Source organism: Thermobia domestica, chromosome 8 (genome assembly GCF_964235325.1).
Source record: "Thermobia domestica chromosome 8, izTheDome1.hap1.1, whole genome shotgun sequence".
NCBI classification, from domain to species: Eukaryota; Metazoa; Arthropoda; class Insecta; order Zygentoma; family Lepismatidae; genus Thermobia; species Thermobia domestica.
Genome location: NC_137461.1, coordinates 94,773,563 through 94,796,823, shown reverse-complemented (window position 1 = coordinate 94,796,823; position 23,261 = coordinate 94,773,563). Strand labels below are relative to the sequence as shown.

At 36.0% G+C, this 23,261-nt stretch overlaps 1 protein-coding gene across 2 annotated transcripts in view; it reads left to right on the top strand.

The window, feature by feature from the left end:
• The window catches only part of unc-119 (unc-119 lipid binding chaperone), a 167,677-nt gene that overhangs the window by 24,982 nt on the left and 119,434 nt on the right, over nt 1–23,261 (top strand). For both annotated transcript variants that reach the window (XR_014132710.1, XM_081768778.1), the window contains exon 2: nt 13,657–13,737. Coding sequence is in view for 1 of the 2 variants with exons in the window: in XM_081768778.1 (XP_081624904.1) it covers nt 13,657–13,737 (81 nt within the window). In the remaining variant the exon portion in view is untranslated. The remainder of the gene's footprint in view (nt 1–13,656; nt 13,738–23,261) is intronic.

The following is a 23,261-nucleotide window of genomic DNA, read 5'->3' as shown; positions in this document are numbered from 1 at the left end:
AACGAGGTACAGTCGTGACTCAGAAACCGTACCGTATTCCCGAGGTACATAAGGCAGAAGTACAAAATCAAATCGACAAGATGTTAGATGAAGGTATAATTTCCCCAAGCAAGAGTCCTTGGAATTTTCCGATATTAATAGTGCCGAAAAAGATGGATGCATCAGGCAAACCTAAGATTCGTATATGTTTAGATTTTCGTAGGCTTAATCAGATTACTATTGGAGATAGCTTTCCTTTACCGAATATTACAGAAATACTAGATCAGTTAGGGCAATCGAAATACTTTACGACCTTGGATTTAGCCAGTTCGTACCAACAGATTAGAATTAAACCTGAAGACCGTAGTAAGACCGCCTTCAGTACACCATATGGTCATTACGAGTATAATCGCATGAGCTTTGGATTATGCGGTGCCCCCGCAACATTTCAGAGAATGATGAATATCGTTCTATCCGGATTGCAAAGATTAAAGTGTTTTTCGTATTTAGACGATTGTTGTATCTATAGTAGAGACTTAAAGGACCATATGTCAAGATTGAAACTTGTATTTGATAGGTTTCGAACCTACAACCTCAAACTTCAGCCTGATAAGTGTGAATTTCTTAGAAAAGAAGTAACATATTTAGGACATCAAATAACAGATCAAGGTCTGAAGCCAGACCCTCGCTTAATTGAGAAAGTGTTACATTTTCCGCATCCGAAAAATGTCAAGCAATTGCGTGGATTTTTAGGATTAAGTTCTTATTACCGTAGATTTATTGAAGGCTATAGCAATATAGCCAAACCTCTCACTCTTTTGTTAAAGAAAGATGTTCCATTCAAGTGGGAAACCAAACAAGAACTAGCGTTCCAAACTTTGAAGGAAAAATTGACATCACCACCTCTCCTTCAATATCCTGACATGAGCCGTCCCTTTATTATTACCTGTGACGCCTCAGAAGTCGCAATTGGAGCTATCTTGTCTCAGGGCCAAATTGGTCAAGACAAACCAATCGCTTACGCTAGTCGTACACTAAATAATGCTGAAAGAAATTACTCCACAACCGAACGTGAATTACTTGCGATAGTTTGGGCTGCCAAACTATTCCGCCCATACATCTTTGGAAAGGAAACCACCTTTGTGACTGATCATAAACCTTTGCTTTGGGTGTTTAGTGTAAAAGATCCTAGTAGTAGACTTTTAAGATGGAGAATTAAGCTAGAAGAATACAATTATAAGATTGTTTATAAAGCAGGTGTCCGTAATACCAATGCTGATGCATTGAGTCGTATTGCATATTTAGACCCCGATCCAGAAGGTCAACCTTCTACCCTTGACGAAGAAACAAAGAGTAGGATTCTGAAAGAGTTTCACAACCTTCCTGCCGGTGGACACCAAGGTATTCATCGAACTATAGCTAAAATCAAATCGTACTTAGAATTGAACAATATCGATCCGAAATCTTGGAAAAGACTAAACACCGATGTCGAAGAATACATAAAGAAATGTGAGTCGTGTCAAAAGAACAAACTCACCCAACCTAATGTCAAACTTCCCATGGTTTTGACCACCACTCCTGAAGTAGTATTTGAGAAATGCGCTTTAGATCTTGTAGGGCCGTTTCCTGAGAGTTCTCTCGGAAACAAATACATCTTAACATGCCAAGACGAATTATCGAAATATTTAGTGACCATTCCCCTACAGCAACAAGATGCAGAAACCGTAGCTGAAGCATTTGTGACAAAATTTGTTTGTGTTTTCGGTATACCTCAAACCATTTTAACCGATCAAGGTACTAATTTTATGAGCGATACCTTTAAGAAAATGTGTCGCATGTTTCAGATTCAGAAACTACATACTAGTGCATTCTACCCTCAAGCTAACTTCGTTGAAAGAGTTCATAGATCTCTTGCTGAGTATCTGAGGCATTATGTGTCTGAAAACCAACTGGACTGGGACGTCTGGTTGCCATACGCTGCTTTTGCTTATAATACAACTCCGCATTCAGTAACTAACTATACTCCACACGAGTTGATGTTTGGCCGGATGGCTAACATCCCTGGTATATTACAGAAACAAACTACCGACATTAATTACGCGTATGATGATTACATCAAAACCCTAAAGCAGAAGCTTCAGAACAGTTACGAGTTAGCTAGATCAAAACTGAAACAAGCTAAGGTTAAAAACAAGGAACAATATGATAAGACCGCCTCTCATAAAGAACAATTGTTTAAAGTAGGCGATCAAGTGTTACTTAAAGACGAATCTGTTAGAAGAGGACGATCCAAGAAATTGGGTTCACAGTGGATCGGTCCATACAAAGTAGTTAAAATTAAAGGTGTTAATTGTACTATTGCTAATCGAAGAAAAACATTTGTAGTTCATGCTAATAGGTTAAAGTTATATTATTAGTAGACTATTAGTAGGTAGTGTAGTTTCCATTTTTGTTCGCAGCCATCATGAGACATCCTCTCTCCTTGTCTGCTTGTTTGATTATATTAAAAAAAAACTTTTTGTTATATGTTCTGAGTATTCTCATCGAGAACTTTAATTAAATGTAATCACCCGAAAACTCCACAAGGTTGAGCAAATTTAAAAATACATACATGGTGAAAAACCAAAGAGGAATATTTAATTAACTTCATAAATTTAATTTGGTTGTTTGAAACCTAAAAATTCTCATTTTGGTATTTCAGATGTTAATTATCAATGACTCTTATTTAATTATTTACGATAATTAAATCAGATGTCATTTCATATGTTATTTATTATTAAATAGCCACTTTGAAAACTATTAATAATACTGTGTTGTCTATTGAACATAATGAACAAGTTTTACAAAAAGGTTTAGAAGATGTTAAAAGAGAAATTAATGCTCGTAGTCAAACATTTATGCATTCGATAAACGAACTTGAAGTGAAGGTCGAATGGGATAATTATCTGCATTCTATTTCACTTATGTTAGAAGAATTAGATGTCGCATTTGAAAATTTGTTACAATCCATTCTAAATGCTCAATCTGGTATTTTATCTCCTCATGTAATTACTCCTAAAGAGATATTAGAACATTTTAAATTAAGCGCCTCTGTGATTCCACAAGGCATGTCATTACCCATTCCACCTGGCTCTTCAATAGGTTATGCATTATTAAAAATTGTAGATTTAGATGTTTTCATCAATCAGAAAATTCTTGGTTATGTTATTAGTTTACCTTTGACTGATGGTTTAAGATTTAATATGTATAAATTAATTCCATTTCCAACTGAGCTTAAAGACAATAAGTATTTCTTTATACAGCCTCAAAATCCGTATTTGATTATTGAAGTATCGAAACAATATTATGGTAAAATTGATGAACATATGTTTAATACTTGTAAGGAATTAACTTCATTTTCAAGGGTTTGCAAACAAACATTTCCGTTAAAACCTACACATAGTAATGAAGACTGTGAAGTAAAACTTATTGATTTTGTTAAATCAATTCCAGCAGATTGTAACAAACGTATAGTAGAATTAAGAAATATTTTATGGATTTCATTAGATAATAATGAATGGCTATTTGCTTCGCCATTCCCAGAAAAATTAACAATAGTTTGTGGAAATGATGTGTCGAAAACTGTTTTGATTCATAAAACTGGAAAATTAACTTTAGATAAAAACTGTAAAGCTTATGGTCCAAATTCCTTAATCAGTTCTCAGGAAATATATGTAAGTAACAGTACAAGTAAAGATTTGCTTCCACTACTAAATGATAGCATTGATTGTTGTATATTCTCAAACTCAAAGATCAATATTAAGAATATGGAATTTACCTTACCGTTAAATCATATCATACACAAAGTTACAGATTTACAATATGCCAGCCATCGTGTTGAGGATGTTGAAAAATTAATTAATGAACAAGAATGGCAGATAAGACAAAGTAATCATGTATTTTCTTATTCTATTTTGACTTATATAATCATGTTTACTATTCTGATATTTCTTTGTGTGTATTGTAGTTTTAAGTTTAATTGTTGTAGACATAGGAATAAATGGTGTAATTCAGACTGTATCAGAACCATATGTTTTAAGCCAACAATCATTGCAGGTGTACAATCAAATAGTCCAGCTCTTAATGCTACTTATCGAGCTGCTTCTGGTGAAATAACTTTTAACGAAGAATCACAAGAGGATGATTCACCTCATCTCAATCAGAGAGTTACTAGGTCTAGGAACTATCGTTAAAATTTAATTTTGGAATTTTTTTTTACTTTGATTGTAGTTAGTACGAAAAATTTTTGCCTTACAGTTAAAATTTAAATTTTTGCCTTACAGTTAAAATTTTTCTTTCCCTAGGAGGAAGGACTGTAGTGGGGCCGCAAATTCGCAAACTATTTTTTGCGAATAATTATTTCTTTTGTTTTACATTTTTAAAACTGCAACAGAATTCGTATTTCATTTACTTCTTTTAAAATACAAATTCGTGTTGAGTGTTCTTTTTTTTCCTAGCTGGAAACCAGACATCCTGTCTGCCTTCAGCGAGTTCCCCCTTTCTGACCTGTAGGTCAACAGCAGTTAAGATAAACATTCTCCCCTTCTGGTTCGATACAGAAGCTTAGTTTTTTTTCTATATTGATGTAGTCTTTTAACAAGTTAGATTATTATTATTAGTGGTAGAATACTGTTAAGAAAACCCATATAGTTTGTGTATCTTTAAAATGTCATTTTTGCTTCTGAAAGAAGATTCTTTTTCGTTCTTCAGAACATTAAATATATATGTGTGTCTTTGGTCGAAAACAAGTAAGATAAACTGTTGAAGGGTCTTGAGTTCATTATGTATAAAACCTTTCAAGTTTATTACTTGAAATCTTTTGTTTAGTATATGTTTATAGTTTAAGATACTATTTGTACCATTCTCTGTAATATCTCGATGTAATATTCTTCCAGAGAAAGGGGCTCACACACCTAAACTCAAGGACTACACATCACACGCACACGCATGCGCACACACAAAATCTTATCTTTTGCCTGGCTCCGCCCAAGGCACCTTGTTCTAGCCAATCTAGATGTTAATGGCATGGCTCGTTCCAATAGTTAGTCGCTCCACCCCTCAGAGTGGAACTCTTCCGAGGTCATCTGCACCCGAAATCGTGTGCAAAGCCAATAATATTTCTTTTCAGGATACTGGTCCCCCTCGGGCTCCGCCCTAGGTACTTTTTAGATCTCCACGCATGCTCAACCTCTGACCTTACGGTCCTCGTGCAACGTTTGCTCACGTTACTATTTTGCACACAGACCGTAAATTGGTGCCGCTTGCACCTCCGACCGAGGCCCTTAAAAACGCATGTTTTGGCCTCTCTCGTCGGACAACGTCCCTCTCCTGAACCCCTCAGAGACGTGCAGACTACGAGGAGTACGCAATTCGTTAGGCACGTTTCAGTTCAGGAACTTATCACGAAGAAGTCTCTAGTTGTCCATCCCTCTGCCTTCAAACCTCTCTGCCTCTACGGAGGCCTGCCTACTCATTCTATTGGTTACCTACCTCACTACCTTGGTTTACCCAGTACTTGGCAATCTGTTTCCGAAAGCTCGATGGCTCAGCCAGGGTTCTCCCATAATTGCTGGTCGGCTTAGGAAACTGACGGTCAAAGTACTACCCTACCTAATCCTCACAGTAACTTGGCAATCTGTTTCTGAAAGCAAGATGGCTCAGCCAGGGTTCTCCCATAATTGCTGGTCTGCTTAGGAAACTGACGGCTAAAGTTACCTCCTTCCGAACTTGGCAATCTACTTCCGCAAGCTTCGCTTCAGCCCGGACTCGCTCCAGAAACTGCTGGCAAGCTTAGGAAAGTTGACGGCTAAAGTTCTGTCGCACCCCTATTTGATGTGTGTTTTGACAGACTCTAAGTTCATTGCTTAGCTGGCCTAAAACGCACCGGTAGATCAAATAGTTACTCCCTGTTTGATGTCTGTTCGCAGACCGGTAGATCAAACGGTAAACCCTTACACCTTCCTTGTTTGATGTCTGTTCGCAGACCGGTAGATCAAACGGTAACCTTAATTCCTTCTGGTAACCAACTTTGTTCAAACGGTAACCTTTACACCTACCCTGTTTGATGTCTGTTCGCAGACCGGTAGATCAAACGGTAACCTGTTCCTAACCTCTGGTAGCCTACCCTATTTGATGTCTGTTCGCAGACCGGTAGATCAAATAGTATACCTCTTACCTACCTACCCACTAGGACTGATTCGTGCCCTCCCAGTCTAGTGCAGTTTTGTTTTATTTTGTGAAAAGTGCTACAGTCAAGTTTGTGTTTATCAGTGACATTTAGTGAGTTATATTTACTACCTATTGGAACGTCGCCACGTAAGTTAAAACTCTTTTATATATAGACACAGTACTTACACTATCGCCCCGGCTCTGGTTTTTGTAATTTGTTTAGAGCCAATAAACTGCAGGCTTACTGCAAGGAACATATTTCTCGAGTTTTGTTTCAAGAGATATCCCAAAGGATTGTTTGGTTATCAAACCTTAATCAGGATAACGATTCCATTGTTTCCATTAGAAGATAAGTCTTGGCCACGGCCAACGCTACCGTGTAATACTAAGATTCTTCAGACTGTTTTGTTAGCTGAGTTCCTGTTTCCAGTATAACTTTGCCGCTCGAGTTATAGTTGGTGTTTTGCAGAAACTTTGGTTGACTAAATAGAAGTATTTTGGTAAATTACAAAACTCTCTTGTGTGGGTGCCGGTCTACGCAAACGCATACCGCCGGCCCGCCACAATAGACTTGAGTTTTGGTCTTGGGATCATACACATATAATTGCGTTTCATCAACAATAACAATATGTTTAATAAAGTTGGAAGCACTCACTGAAAAACGACGCAACACACTCCGTGCAACAGTCCCGTCTTGTCTGCTTCTGATCAGCCGTGAGGGGTTTGAGCACCTACTTGCCGACAATTTTTTCATACCAATTCTTCATGCACATGTAATCCACACGCTCCACAGTGACCCTAGGGTCTCTGCAATAGACTGAAATAGTGATGTCGTAATTTCCTCTCCGTTACCATGGTGATTGCCATGTTTTTTTCTATACAAACACGTGAAGCGAATGGTGTATTTTAAAGTCTAGTACAAACAAGGACAACGGCTGTAAATTTATTTACAAATTTAAAATATTTTAACGACTAATAAAGCTGGTGAGAAAGGGTACAGATTTAGAAAATGGAAATGCGTTTAGGAAACTACAAATAAAATCAAGGGAATTCGTAAAGACTAATATCTAAGGAACTTATTTCTAAAAGCGTCACGTCTCTAAGTGATAAGATAGAAATCAAATAATTAATATGAACGTCATTATCATGGAATTCACGTTAAGAAGCAATTATACACAATATAAACTCCCTAACATGCAGAGTGACAAGCTGTCGGCACAAGGAAAAGTAAAAATATACGATATTTTTTAAAAAGAAAAAGTATCTGTTAGAACAATGTTCATTCTATTGGGACATTTACTTTTCTTATATCCAGTCTTCATCATGGAAGTGCTTAGTGCCTACAATATTTCTTTTAAAAAAAGAAGAAGGCGGCGGCTTTGGAAATTTTCAATCTGGACCATCAGTGGATCGTAGGTCATATCTTTCCTTATATTCTCTATTAACTTTTTTTTTTTTTAAGTAGAAACAGTGTAATAAGAAAACATCCAATTATGAATGATTCAGCATATATACTTAACAACTGTTAAACATTAATCCTGTTCACGTATGCAATGTTATGAAACTTATATTAATGAGTCAAAAATTTTCCAGAATTATTTGTTATCTGATTATGAACAAGATGAGTACATTTGTTTTCTCTTTCTTTTTCTATATCTCTGTTTTTTTTTAGTTTCATTGATTAGAAATATTTAAAAAGAAACAAATATTTCATTCAGTCTTATGTTCGCAATTTAGAAATTTTTCATTACTATTTTCGTTTTGCATTCAGGTAATTTAGGTATTTAAGCTACTTGTTGTTTAGAAAATAAAATGGCGATCACCATGGCAACGAAAAGGATGTGACGTCACGCTATTTCAGTCTATACGTCACAGACCAGTTCGCGTGTCTGCAAGGATCGTGTCGTGCACACGGTCCACAGTTCACTTACTGTTTTAGGTCTTCTACACCTCTCCCCACGATTTCAGTGCTATATGGAGGACTGTCATTGGCCATCATTGTATGTGTCAATTCATCAGTAACTTCCTTCGCTCTCATATTCTTTGAGAATAGGTATTTGATGACTATTTTCACATTTGATAAAAGTTAACAGTGTGCTCCACAATGGTTACTTCAAACCTGCAACAAAACAGAAGTAAGTTATTTGAAATACATTTACGATTTTTACAAAACGTCCTCTAAAATATAGTTACATAACATACTGTAAGTATTTTGAAATATGAGTTCATTATTGTGTTAGGCTGGAAACTTATCTAACCTCCCTCGTATATCTTTAATAATTACCATTTTTAAGTGAAGCATTTTCGATTTGTAATTAACTGACCCACGAGAAAAACATATTACTTGTTTGTAGTAATACGGGAGTATGACTACAAAAACAACGGGAATGTAGTCTCATTGCTTCTTATTTCAGACTCAGTGGTAGAGTGCTTATTTCCGGTGCTTGGGATCCCTGCTTCGTTTCCCGGCCAAGTAAGCTTGTGATGGACAACATCGTGTCCATGATACTCCAGGTTCCTTCCACTTTCCCATTTCACCAGTTCTTCGATCGTCATTCACTTGCCTTAATCATCGGCTCCTTAGCGTAAAGCAGCCGATAAACTGAAATATTTAATTTCATTTCATTTTTATTTGAGACTAGCTTACATACTCGTTCTTTGCACAGGAAGAATTTGGTTTATCGAAAATATTTGAATCTCCTTTCCCCATTTGGATACACAAATCAATGAAAATGTAACAATAAAAATTCCATAAAACTTTTTACAAATTTTGAACTCCCTTCTTAACCTCGCTGTAATTGAGATGAGCTAGGATCTGCAATTTAATCTACAGTCGCGTCCTCTGTATATTCACCTCTTATTACCTTACCTTTCTCATATTTATGGATTAGTCCCAAGTACATAAAAGTCTGTAAAATTGGAAGCAAACCAATATTCCACCATATTAATATCATTTGTTAAAAAGAAAAAAAAAAGACTTCCTCACAAATGTTTCTTCATATTTGGGAAGAGGAAGTGAGCAGACGGAGTCAGATCGGGTCCACATCCATCCAGTTACGTAGATGGTTTTATATACACATAACGATTGCAATGTCATTTACATCAATTTTTTTATGTCATATCATTCCGGAGGTAAGAAAAAATGTTAAATTTGATGTATTTCTTAAAATAACGTATCTATTGTGTTTTTCAGATGTAAAGCATCACGGGCAGTAGCCAATGCTGTGCGATATTCCGCGCGGTGTTGCCGGATTTCGGACTCCCCTTTCCCTTCTCGCTCTTCCTCTAGTTGATATTACTACACATACATTGGCAACATTATTCACAATGTAAATATACTATTCCAGCAAACTCAAAGATTTTGGCTGTGTATCCTAGAAGTATATATAGCAACTGAATAACCTACCTATTAACTTATTCCAGTGGAACTGCTAAACGTTCGTCTTCAACACTACTTTCACTATCGTCTATGTCAATTAATATTTCGCCATTGTCTGAATCTGACTCTTGTAAATTTTTTATTATGAGTTCCAAAAATTGTAAACACAAAAAATAATTCTTCGAGCTTCACTTCGTAGCACTTTTTTTTTTTTTTTAAAAAAAAAAAAGAAAATTCCGCACTTGTACTCGGTTTCCTTAAAGACATTGTCAACTATAATTTTGGAGAACAAATGAACTACCACGAAAGAAAGCAACCTAGACACTGATGAATTCTGTTTATGCTAGAAGAAGAGAAGTTGCGTTCCTACACACACAATCAGCTCCTTTGCTTCCATGTCTGTTCCTATAATAACATACTCTTATACTTGATGTAGGTCTCACAACAATCCATCTGATTCGTAAGCAACACGATATGGTCGAGTTTGTTTTGGGTTACAATAATTTATGACACCACTCAGACGCCTGGTGCTTTTGCATCCCTGCTAGAGGAGTAAAGAAGGAGTACGTAATTGGCCACACATACGTAAGGTATTAAAACGAAGAAAAAAAAATCATACTGCGTTTCTTCTGTCGAATAAGGAAGAATCTTGCATGAAGGCAATTTCAAGACAATATTACGAATGTCCCATACCTTCTGTTCTTCCACATGAGCTCCCGCCGGGAATCGAATATATATATATATATATATATATATATATATATATATATATATATATATATATATATATATATATATATATATGAATCAAATTGCAGAGGCTTGTTATTTAATTCGATCGCTTACTATTCTCAAGGGTGTAGAAACGGGGGAAAAGAGGGCCTTGACTTTCCAAACTATTTCCAGCCCCGAAATGAGGTTCATCTAGTATATGTTTAGTAAACTTATTTAATAGTTAATGGAAATTAGGAACGTTTATAATAAAATAAGATTTTTAAAAAAAGAAAAAAAGAAAACATCATCAATACAGTTTCTGTACCTAATTACAAGGACGCTGATTTCTCTGTAAATTGGGGGGGGGGGGTGCATTCAGATGCAGAAAGCATATATGATGATTTTAAGACAAATTGCATTCAAATTATGCCTAATATTGCACATTTACAAATAAAATGAGGGGCCCTGGCTCCCTCAGTCCCCCCAGGATCTCTCACTACTATATTATTGCATAATAATATTTGAGTTGATATTTTTTCGAGATTTTTCCTTTTAGTATTTTAACCTACATAAACACAAAGTCGGATAAACAGACTGCTAGAAACAGCGTTTGTTTTCTTATGAATAGCTTATTGATTTATCTCTTACAATCCGCTTTTCAACTTCAGTACTGTCAAGATCCGTCTTTTGTTAAGGTACCATCGAGAAAACATAATATGTGTATAGTATGCATGGTGAGTTAAAATGCTTTCATATTCTGAAAGAGGTCATTTGTTCTGTTTTTTAATGTGTGAAAAGCTTTCCTCCCCCTGAAAGTAATGTTCCCCTAGAACAGCCTGTTGGTTACACCCCTGATTATCCTTTAATAAAAGTTGAGTTCCATTTCCAAATCGAAGAAAAATCCACTGGAAATTAGACGGGACTCAACGCTCGTTTTACTAATTGTTTTATATGGAAACCTTTCAAAGCGTGTATCATGACAACCAGTTGTCATAAAAAGATGTAGTTTTCACGTATGTGTTCGTAATTCTTTTCCCTACTTCGTAAAGTGAGCAGTTAATGTGCTAATACAATATTTCTAATAAGCGCCTCTGCTATTGTCAAGATTCGCAGTAGCGCGAGAAGTCAGCGTGCAGAACTGCTTGTCGCGAATTGTCAACACCGCTCAAAGCCAATTGGACACCGCGTAAAGCCAACTCAAGGCCATGCCGCTTCTCATCTGAAATCTGCTGTATATGACTTAGTAAGACAGTTTTTGATTTACTTTGCTTCTATATTAAAAATAATTGCAACAACTTTTCGAAATTACTTAACTTATAAACAGTGTTGCAAACTTCAGCAGTATTCATTGTGTCTCCAGAACAGGTTGAGGTATCAAATCTGTATTATATATATATATAATAGTATTATCACATCTATTGAAAGCCATATATGCAATTAGATTAGGTACTTATCTAAGCAGCTTCTTGAAATAAGTCAGATTTTCAATCCCCCATATCATTTTCCTATTCATACGAAATCCGTCATTTCATGATCATAGTATTAGATACTGAAGTACGTTGAATGTGCGTTGCACTTGTGTTGTTACTACAGTAGAGGTTGTGACTGACCAGTTTGGATGTTTGTGATAGTATATCGTCCTTAGTTGAATAGCAGTTATGTGATACTGTAAGTTTTCTTTTTAACGTGTAGATTTGAAATATGTAATAACCTGACATAATGCCACTTTAAAAAGAAAACTTTATGTTGGGTTAGCAACACTTTTTGCTGTCACAGAGTATGTCAAACAGTATTCCCTTAAAAAATCGAAATTATTGTAAATTATGAATATTTAAATTTCGTAAATTCATGTAAATAACTTAAGGCTGGCGTGAGTACCAAATACCAACTATCGAATTAAATGAATTAAGTCAGAGTTGTTTCCAAACTCTAGTCCGGGTTATTGACACAATACCAGAATTTGTTTAATTCTATCAGACATACACGTGGAGCTTCCAAACAAGGAAATATGAAAGGCATGCATACGGATTGCATTCCGCAGTTTCATGTAAAAGAGCCCTCTACATCCACACTTCGAGTCTGCATTTGAGCTTTAGACTTATCATTCGATATTAATTACGCAAGTCGAGAAGAGGCGGAGCCTTCGAGGTTGATTTCGACTATCATTGGAACAATGTAAGTGTTCTTTCATATTAACCTTTTCTGACAGTCTCAGATTCTTTGCTTCGTATCTCAAGCACAGTCTTTACAATGAAATTAAAACCTCTTTATCACTCAATTATTAGTTTCCTATTCTTTTGGACTCATTTTTGTCTCATCTTTCGTAATATTTTTAAGGTGCCAACTCTGAAAAATAAAAAACCAGCACCCTCTCAAAAGTCACTATGATATAGGTCTAAGTGTGAAATACCTCTGTTCGAACCTATCCATGGCAAGGAAATGTATTATCGTGAACAAAAGTGCATCAGCATCTGTATGCTGCATATCATTAGTACATGTACTAATAAGCTTAATAGATATATTGTGCTATAAATGAGAAACTGAAATCGGCATTGATCATTTTATTGTATTTACGAGTAACTGCCACTTCTTTAAAATTATCGAAACAGATGAACAAAAGTGTATTATTCTTTACGTGACAATATTAAATTTGGAAAATAAAATTTATTCTTTAAACTTGCACTTCAACGACAGGAAATTGCTTTAAGAAGTCGTTTTCACTCTCAATAAAAGTATAAAATTCCTTACAAGTAAATTTCAAAATTTCCCTGATACAGTCCCTGTCACCTCTTTAAAATTATCTAAACAGATGAACAAAATATATTAATCGTTGATAGATGGTGAAAGGTGACAGTTTTGGATTTAGAGAATGAAAGTTACTTTTTAAATATATACTTCAAAATAGAGAAATCGCTTCGAACTAGATACAAATTCGAAAAAGCCGGCCATAAATGGGCTGGTAAGAAGTTTGTACCGGTCACCTGCTTTAGTCAAAATAACAGCAATATTTCCGGCCAGGCCGGTGAAAAACCGGCCAGTTGACAATGAGAAATCAATCGAAGATTTAGATAGACTGAGAATCTACAATCAAGGATTCGATTCTCAGTTGACATTTCAGTATTTACTATTCTTCACATAATAACAATTACGTTTTCTGACTGATTCAGCAATTAAGAAAGGAACATTGTTTCCAGAAATTTTTAAAGATTATTTCATTATTAATAATCTTCAGATATGACATGATTTGTAACTTCCGTAATTAGAAACAGAGTTTGTCTCTCATGTTGCGGACGGAAACACGAAATGACGAAAAATGTTTTAGAGGTGTGTGTATATATGTAAGAAGAATCTTATGTCATTGTTTTATTTGTTTACAGAGCCTGTAACAGAAGAGGCGTTGATAATGAAGGAGATAGTTACACCGGAAGACGTGCTTCGTTTGCCAAGGATAACAGAAAGTAAGTATCTGTACCATTCTGTGATCTGATACGATGGTGCTGCTATATAGAATTAAGCTGAAATGATGTCCTACTTATGCATTGTTTGTTAATGTAGTGATTTCGCTTTAGTGAGCGCAGCTTGACTTCTACAAATGCTATAAACAGATAATAAGTTGGAAAATTTATTGATTGGCTATTTGTTAGTTGGGTTGGAATTGTTGCGAAGTCCACTGGGTAGTTATAAATTGTGTAACCATTTAGTAAAAGTATAAACCAATGGTTCCCAAACTTGTTTATCAGGTGTTCCCCTTCATGAACCTTCATACTGTCTCCCCTCTTTGCCGCTTATTGATCAGAACTCTTTTTGTGTGAGTTCAGATGAAGTATTGAATTCTGAAATCTTCAATAATAATAATAATAATATATTAATAATAATTCTCACATTTTATATTTATTTTCTGTCAAACGTTTGCATTGAAGTGCAGTATTTTTATTAGCTTTGTTCTTAATGGAACCACAGTTATTAATGGTTGTTTTGTTTATACGGTATTTCTTTAACTCCTCCTTTTTACAACATTCATAATATTTGTAATTACGTATATGTAGGCTATTTCTGTCGGTAGTTTGCGCTTCTTTTGCTCACTCGTTACGCCCCTTAAGTTGGAAACCGTGGGTATAAATTACATACAGGAACGTGTTATCATACATTTTTTCTTTGAAATGTCTGCATCGTTTGACTCCAAGGAGTCCTTTGCAATAGTTATCCTGCCCCAGAGATCAAAAGTCCAGAATTTTTACAACATACATCCCAGATTTCGAAATTTCTCAAATGGTTGAGTCCAGGGAGATGGGATCCATTATTACTGATAATCCCAAGAATCTAAGCCTAAAGGAATGCATTGTCGTAAAGATTTACATAGCTTTGATAGAATGTAGAAAGTTGAGGTAAGACATAACTGCTTAGTCAAGACCTGTGGAGGTATCTTCTGAAGAAAAAATAATCGACATGTTTCTATGTTTTTCATTTGATTTTTCTTTTCAAAAAATAGGACAGTGTATATATCGTACGCGATCGACAGAACTTATTGATTTGACTAAATTTGACACGGAGGTAAACCTTGATTGCGTAGTAGGCCCTATGTATGAAGTATTTTCCTGTGCAGACCATTACTTTCCAAGTTGCATAGGTCATCTAAGTTGAAGGATGGAATTAGTTAAATTTTCGCCTTAAAAAATCTCTAATTGCTATAAGGACAAGGAAATACGTGGAACAGACCTGTTGAACGTTAGTTCGAAGTTAAAACTTGTTAAACGTTACATGAATGCAATGTGAACGTTTGATAAAAGTAGTAAAATCAATGAAGAACGAAGTTTTTCCGCGATCTGGAAAACTCACTACTAGTATCGAAAAGCCCTCTCCGATAGGAGTGAGAAAATCTCCTTTTTGTCCCGTACCTTTGTACAGGTAAAAAAGATCTTTGTCTTTCATTAGGATTTTCTAATCTGTTAGTATGATGCTGTGCCTCTCTTACATGTGTGTTTGGTCGTTAGAATCCACTACTATTTGATATCAGTATTACGTGGCAAATAGAGACAACACAACTTACTGGAAACTTCCACGCTGAATATAGCATTGTTTTATAGATAAGAATACATAGAAATATGCTTTAGTAGTTAAAATGTATTGGCGCGAGGAAGATATTTGTTTGAATTTATTTGGTACAACTAATTCGAAGCTTCATCATTGAGTGCACTGGAATCATAAATATTCTCCCTGCTCAAATACGGTCCATCAAGCTTGTCGTATCAAAGTGAAGCAATTCTAGCATAAACTGATTTTGATTACCTGACTTTCGCACCTGTGACACATTACCAATATAAATGATGATTTTATGTAAATATTATTGGCTGTTATTGAAGGCAAAAGTAAACATCAAGAATAAAGGTCTCGGTTCAGCTTACTATAGTAGAGCAGTTGCTCTAATTGACATACCCAATTGTATGAATTGCAGTCTATTTTTAGTAGGCTATTTTATTGCGTTCATGTTTGTTTACTAGAAAATGTAAACTTAGGGGAAGTATGAACGTGAAAGCAAGGATAGGATTGGGGAAAGAAACATTTACGGAGAAGAAAAGTCTAGTTTGTGAGTCTTTAAATAAAGAGTTAAGAAAAAGACTTGATTAAATGTTTCGTGTGGTGTTGTGCTTTATAAGGCAGAAGTACGGACATTACGCAAAAGCAATTCAAAGATTAAAGGGTTTCGAATTGTGGATATGGAGAAGAATGGATAAAATTACCTGCGTCGAACAGAAAACGAATCAGGAAGTGTTAGAAATAATAGAGAAGAAAATAGCAATTTTAAATGTAATTAAAAAGAAACAAAACTTTTGGCGACGTCGCTTGAAAAGAAATTCTATCGTAAGAGACATGATGAAAGGTACAGTAGAGGAAAAAAGAAGAAATAGGCGAGAGACTACAATTAATAGATAGAACTAATACAGAAAATTCTTTCGTAAAGACGGAGAGATTTGTTGAGGACCGTGGTGCATAAGTTTCTAAGTTTATGTCAAGTGACCTGCCAATAATGGCAGAATACCTATGATGGTGATAACTGTATGATAAGCCGGTAGATAGGCAAACACGTTTCACCCAATATCATTGAAAATTAATGAAAATTGTGACAAATACCTGTTTATATTTCCCCACTACATTCGAATATTGTTTTGCACAATTGGAGGATTCCAGTTTCGAATTATGTAACCAGACATGATAACGTAAAATACTGGTTTTAATCTGGAAACGGCTGAGTTTTAAAGAAATACTAGCTGAACCTGCGCTTTCTACACAGCTCATCATTCATATATGAGCATGAATCTCCTGGTCATTCCTCACATTTGTACATGTCCCTTTACAGGCATAAGTGAAGGACGTCTTAATAAAAATCGGCAAGGGATATTATAAAGGAGAAATTATTTTCAGTATCTCTCACCGTTTGCAAGATTTGAGCCTACTTCCGGTTGGAGTTTCTAATTCATGTATGATCAATGTTTTCTTTCTTCTTGCTTGCAGTATGTAATAAGCAGACACATTACTTACACAATTAATTATAATGTCAGTGATGTATGGTGTTCATTGGGCAAAATACTCCAAACAATAAAGATTCTTCTTAGACTAGAGAAATGTTTATCCTTCGTTTTCATCATCATTTGGCCATGAAACAAACGTCTGAGAGATATACAACCTTTGTATACAAATATGTGGTGTTGGAATGTATAACTCGTAGGATATGATGTTTTACTTTTTTAAAAAGAATTTCAACACTTCCAGTGTACCCCTAAAAAATGTAATAAAGAAATAACGGCCATGTTTCTTTTAAATATTTAGTTAGAACTGGACAATCTACAGAAAATTTAAAATCGACCAGTGAAAACAGAACGTTTCTAGCACTTGTGATTTTTCGAGATCTCATTGTCGAAAGGATTGGAGATAAACTTTTCTTTGGAGACAAATATATATAAACCTAGCATTTTAATATATAGATTCCATATTGGCTATGGTTCGAAGCATCCTAATCTATTTCAAGTTCGTCTCACTTAGTCTTGAATAAATATTTGTGTTACATGAAAGTATAGTGACGACTCTCTTCTATTAAAATCCTTTCGACGGAAGGGAAAAATGCGTCTGGCGTCGAGGGAAGACATGCAGTGTAGCCTGTACTGTACATGGGAGATTTGCGTGGGTTGTGCTTGTGTATATCTGTGTGCGTGGATATGATCGATATGTTGTGTCTCCCACGGCTGTTTCTACAGAGAAATTTTCTCGCTTGCCCAGCTGAATTATCAAGCAGAAAGCAGAACACTTGTAGATCAAAGGCCAGCCATGTGGACAGCTGAACGTCACTCCTTCGAGGCGAACATCTTCGTAATGTGTGATGTATGACTACATTACTTATCTTTATCTGGAAGTTGAATCGAAAGGTAATCAGGACCCATGGTAATAACTTTAAAAAAAATATTAGTAATTCCAGCAATTGTTAGGTTGATTTATGGCACTTTTTTTTTTTTGCAAACACTAAAAATTGCAAACACTAATATACAGGGTTTTGTTATGAATATCGGGGATTTAATTAAGTGCAGCTTCTATTACATATACAATACAGAAATATAACATACGTTGAAAGTAACTGTCAACTTTTTTTTTCTATAAGTTTTCAATGCGGGATCTCCTTGTGACACAACACATATCTAGTCTGTAGTCAGTTTCTTCTCACACTGAAGCTAGCATGTCTGGTGTAGCAGACTCTACTGCTGCAACAATTCTGGGTCGCAATTCAGGGAAGTTGGCAGGTAGTAGTGGGTCGTAAACATGATCATATACACACTCCCACAAAAATCGCAGAATGTGAGGTCAAAAGGTCTTGGGGCCATTGCAGAAGTCACGTTATCCTCATAATGACGACCGATTCTCTATTCGCAGAAGTTTGACAGGGTAACATTACCTTCAGGATTTAGGCTTATAACAGTTGCAGATGGTACACCCTCAGTTGCAGTCTTTCATATCACTCACCAAACAGTCGTGGTCCGCATTGCTGATTCTTGACTCGTCTCTCTTACAGACTTCCTGAGATTCCGAACCAGGGTTTGAAAAAACCCGGGTTTTTTTGAAAAAGCCCAACCCACCTGGGCCCATGTGGGTTTTTTCGGGTTTAATTGGGTTTTTTCGAAATATTTCAATGTCTTTGGGGTAAAAGTGTTAAAATGTGATTTATATTTCAAGATTATCATTGTCACAACTTGCAACAACTTTCTATTCTCTGCTGTTTTGAAAAAATGGCCGCCATTTTGAAATTTTACATTAGATAGCCGCCAAAATATATACATCTAATTTAGAGTGTCTCTTGCTTATATTCTAAAAAAAAATTCAACTTAAAAGACCGAAAATTGCACTTTGTAGCGTGGATACCCGCTATTTCTTTAAAAGCCACCATTTTGAAATTGTACGCTGGTATGCCGCCAAAATCTATACTGGAAATTTAATGTGCCTCGTGCTTGTACCCTGAAAATTTAAACTTAAAACATCGAAGGTGGTACCCTGTAGTATGTGAAGTACACGCAGACGAACGAACAAATGTAGATCCCAGAAGCCTCAGTGACGTTTGCCAAATACGAACACCAAATAACAGCGTGTTTAACAGCGTAAAATAAATGGTTTTATTTGAAGGTCACTTTCGATATTTTGTGCGTTCAATTAGGTGAAATTCCCAAGCATTTGTTGCAAGACGTTTCTTTCCAGAAAATTAATTTAAAACAATTAACAAAGATATAATTCATATTTTATAAAGTAAATGTTTCAAAATGTCTTAAATGGAATTCAATATCTTCCAGCGTAAAATAAATAGTTTTATTGTTGAAGTATTCAGTTCCGATGCTTTGTGCGTTCAATTGCGGGAATTTCCCGAGCATTTCTTTCGCGATTCCCCCCCCCCCTCGAAAATGCAGCTTTCTTTACTGTACATCGAAACTTCCACTAGTACGGAAGTTTGAATTCAGCACTTGAAGTACTAAGTGTTACGTAGTTTTCGGAACTCTGAGCATTAAGCTTCTTAAATTTGACAAGAATTTTTACGCTGTTGTTGGTGTTGATTCTAAAGAATGCTTATTTGAAGAGTACCAACAAATAACTGAACTAAACTGTTATTGTTGGAAAACTAAATTTTACTGAAGAATACTTGTGCTACCATCAAAGGTAAGAAATAATACTAATAGTTTTACTAATGCACTACATATTTACTGGTAGTACCGGCACATAACGGCTTTAAACTCGCCAAACGTAGGGAAGACTGGGGCACGTTGTCACAGTAGCAATTCTGAAAAAAGCGAAAACATTAGCGCGCCGGTGCTGCTTTCTTGTTTACTTACTAGATGTCACTACTAACTGTACTCGTTTGGAGATGCGCTGGAACAACGGTGCTGCGTCAGTTGAACTTTGTTTTCAGTGCCGGAATGTAAATTTTCCGAGTCCTGAAATTGTTGTTTGGTGTGCTCGTGAAAGCGATAGAAGCAAATATTTTTGTGTGTGTTATGTAGGTTACAAATAGAACTCCATAATGTGCTACTTTGAATGCGCCTACTTTTGTCGTTTGGTATAGATATTTTGTAAAAAGAGTAATGGCGACGCGTTGGCCAAGTTGTCACAAATAAGACGGGGCATGTTGTCACTGTGACAATGTGCCCCACTGTGTGTTATGTATAATACAAACGATAGGGTTATCTCGGTTTCACAGACGGTGAGAATATACAAAAGAAAGACAGAGAGGAAAGCACCACCAGTGGAAGATCTACTGGTTGCAGCAAGAGCTATGAAAAGAAATAACAACCCCATATCAATACGTAGGCCTAAAGCTGCTAAAGAATTTCATGTCCACAACAGAACATTGGCAAGATTTTGTGCACGTGTTACAGATGGCGTACTACAGTTCGGCCAATGCTTATTTACATTAGGTTACTCTTCGTAATACTAATACTAGGAAGAATTACTAGTATCATACCAAAACAAGCTTCGCACATATAATTTGGATTCACTACAAAAGAGGTTCGCGATTTGGCTTACAACTATGCAAAAGCGCTAGGATTGAAATGCCAAGAGTCGTGGAATGAAAAGGCCATTGCTGGCCCAGATTGGTATCCGGTATTTCTGAAAAGACATGGTGATCTTGCTATAAGAACTCCCCAAGCAATTAGTTTTGCACCTATAAACAATGTCAACGAAGGTCCAAAGAAGATTACGATTCTTCCTCAGAGGACGACGATACATTGTGTTTAGTTTATGGCGATCCATACAGTGCGAGTACATGTAGCGAGAAGTGGATTCAGTGCATTCGATGTATGGAATCAGCCTATGAAAACTGAGGGAAGCAGAAATTGTTTTACGTGTGTATTAACTGTGACTCTGACGATGATCTCCAGGTATGGTACTTTGTAGAAGCAAAAGGATAAACGTTTTCAAACTAGTTTGCGGTGCGTACTAATAAAACGCACTAAACTTCATAATAATATTTACTCCTCTTCTAGTTATACAATAGTCCTATCCGAGGAATTCTTTGCAATTCATAAACTACAATTAGAAACAACTTAAATGCAATTGGCTAATTTTGTGTAGGCCTATTGTAGACGTAGGCTATGATTTGATAATTTCGTCATTTTGTTATGACCTTTCAGTTTGTAGTTTTGATTCCTTAGTTATGAGTTAGTTCCGTTTTGGTTTTCCTACAAAGCTTGATGTAACAATAAATCTTTTATGTTGAGAAAATATAAGCTACAGGTCCCCCTACTTTCTTTCCTATTTAACTAATATAGTTTCCCCTTTCATTTAATTATGTTTTGATTCTCTTTCAGACGCTAAGTATTTAATGCTGGTAACATTTACAGTCTTTTTGCATTAGTAATAGTTGCATTAATAATATCTACCAATTTCTGGAAAGTGCCACAAGAATAACATGTGACAGTTTGCCCCATATATTGTGACAACTTACCCCGAATATGGGGTACATTGTCACAACTGTATTGATCATAAAACATAGTACATAAGTCCAGTTCAGAGCGAGTTACATTGGACAGAGAAATATACGTTATGCACAAGATAACAAAGTATGTGTATACTAAAAATTATAATTTTCGGCCTTACACGAGCATCACAAGAAAATAAAACGTGAAAATTGTGACATACTCCCGGTCCCCCCTATGAGGGATAACGTCCCTCGGCATAGCCGAGTCGGCGAGCACACTATTTACGGAAAGTATTTTCTAAAATATAAAATTGCATTTTTTTTTTCAAATAGGCTATAAGCATAATCAATACATTAATTTGTTATATAATTATCTCAAGCTAAGGTAAGATTTGTTTTTTCATTTATTCAGTGCATTCAGAACTTTATAAAGGTCTTATGTAGAATGTTATTGTATACCTTAACGTGAAAGCATTTAATTCGCCCGAGGAAAGTCCAAAATTTGATAAAAATCACTTTCAGTGTGATCAACTTAGTTGTAGCAATAATATATTAACAAAAAGCTCAAAAACCCAGGTGGGTTTTAAGGTGGGTTTTTTCAGGTGGGTCCAGCCCGAAAAAACCCATCGGGTTTTTTCGGGCTGTGCCCACTTGGGCAAACCCTGTTCCGAACGAAACTTGCTTTGACTTCTTCCATTTGTTTATCTAATACACACGATCTTCTGGAGCTCATTTCCTTCACAGACGCCCCTTCTTAAATTGCTTGTAACACTTTCGGTTGTTATCCGATGGGGGATCACATCAATTTTCCCACCGAAAATAACATTGCCCTATAATTGCTGAGTTAAATCAACAACGGTTTGCGCTCAATGTGTGGTGCGGGATTATCGGTGATACTTTACTAGGTCAGTACATACTCCCGCAAACTTACGAGAAACAATTATCGACAATTCCTAGAAACCCACATTGCGGATGGAGTGAATAATTTGTCCTTGGCACTGCGTTCATCGTTGTATTACCGTGCGTGCATGGAATGGGCGCTTCCTCATTTCAGTGTCAACAGCGCTCCATTATCCAAATGCAGTGTTTCTTGCTTGATGAATTGGGCGTACTGAACCAGTTGCTTGGCCTTCACACTTACCAAATCTAGTTCCCTAAACTACTATCTGTGGGGATACTTAAAGATATTAGTCGACGAATCTGATGTGCTTACTATGGAAACACTCCGTATTTACGCGTATGTCCACGCAGCTTGCTAGAGAATACGAAATACCCCTCGAACTTGGAAGCGCATTCATGCCTCCATGGAGTGACGTAAACGTACAAATTTTTGTTCAGGAGTTTTAAGTATTTTTTCTTCTGCTTCTTCTATAGCCTAGAGCCGTGGGCACAAATATGGCTTCGGTGGAATCAGTGGTCCCTCTTCTTTCCACTGATTTATCATTCATGGCTTCCTGCTCATTATCTTGGAAACAGTGGAGAAGAGAATGTGATTCTCATATTCGTCAATTCCCCACCCAGCGTCAGGCGAGTAATGGTTGCAGTTCCGTTACCATGGATTTCCGGACGTATTGTCATATGATTTTCTTTTTGCTTGTTCCTATACGAAATTCGATTCTAATGTTTGGCCATGCGTGTATATATATATATATATATATATATATATATATATATATATATATATATATATATATATATATATATATATATATATATATATATATATATATATATATATATATATATATATATAAGAACAACAACTTCGGCATTGCTCTACAGATTTCCAACCCAGCAAACATACCTGTTCTTGTCTGAACTTTTGCCGAATTGTCATAGGTAATGTCACCTAGCAGCTTAGCGGCCTTGGAAACTGTGTATTCAGCTAATTGGGTCAGTTGAAGTATTTTATTTTTCACTCCTTCACAATCCCTTTGTCGATTGAGGCTGAACTTGGACCGTATCAGAAGTGTGACTATTCATCCCAGCCACACCAAAGACTATGGAATCGTCACTGATATCGATCGTTCTCGATAT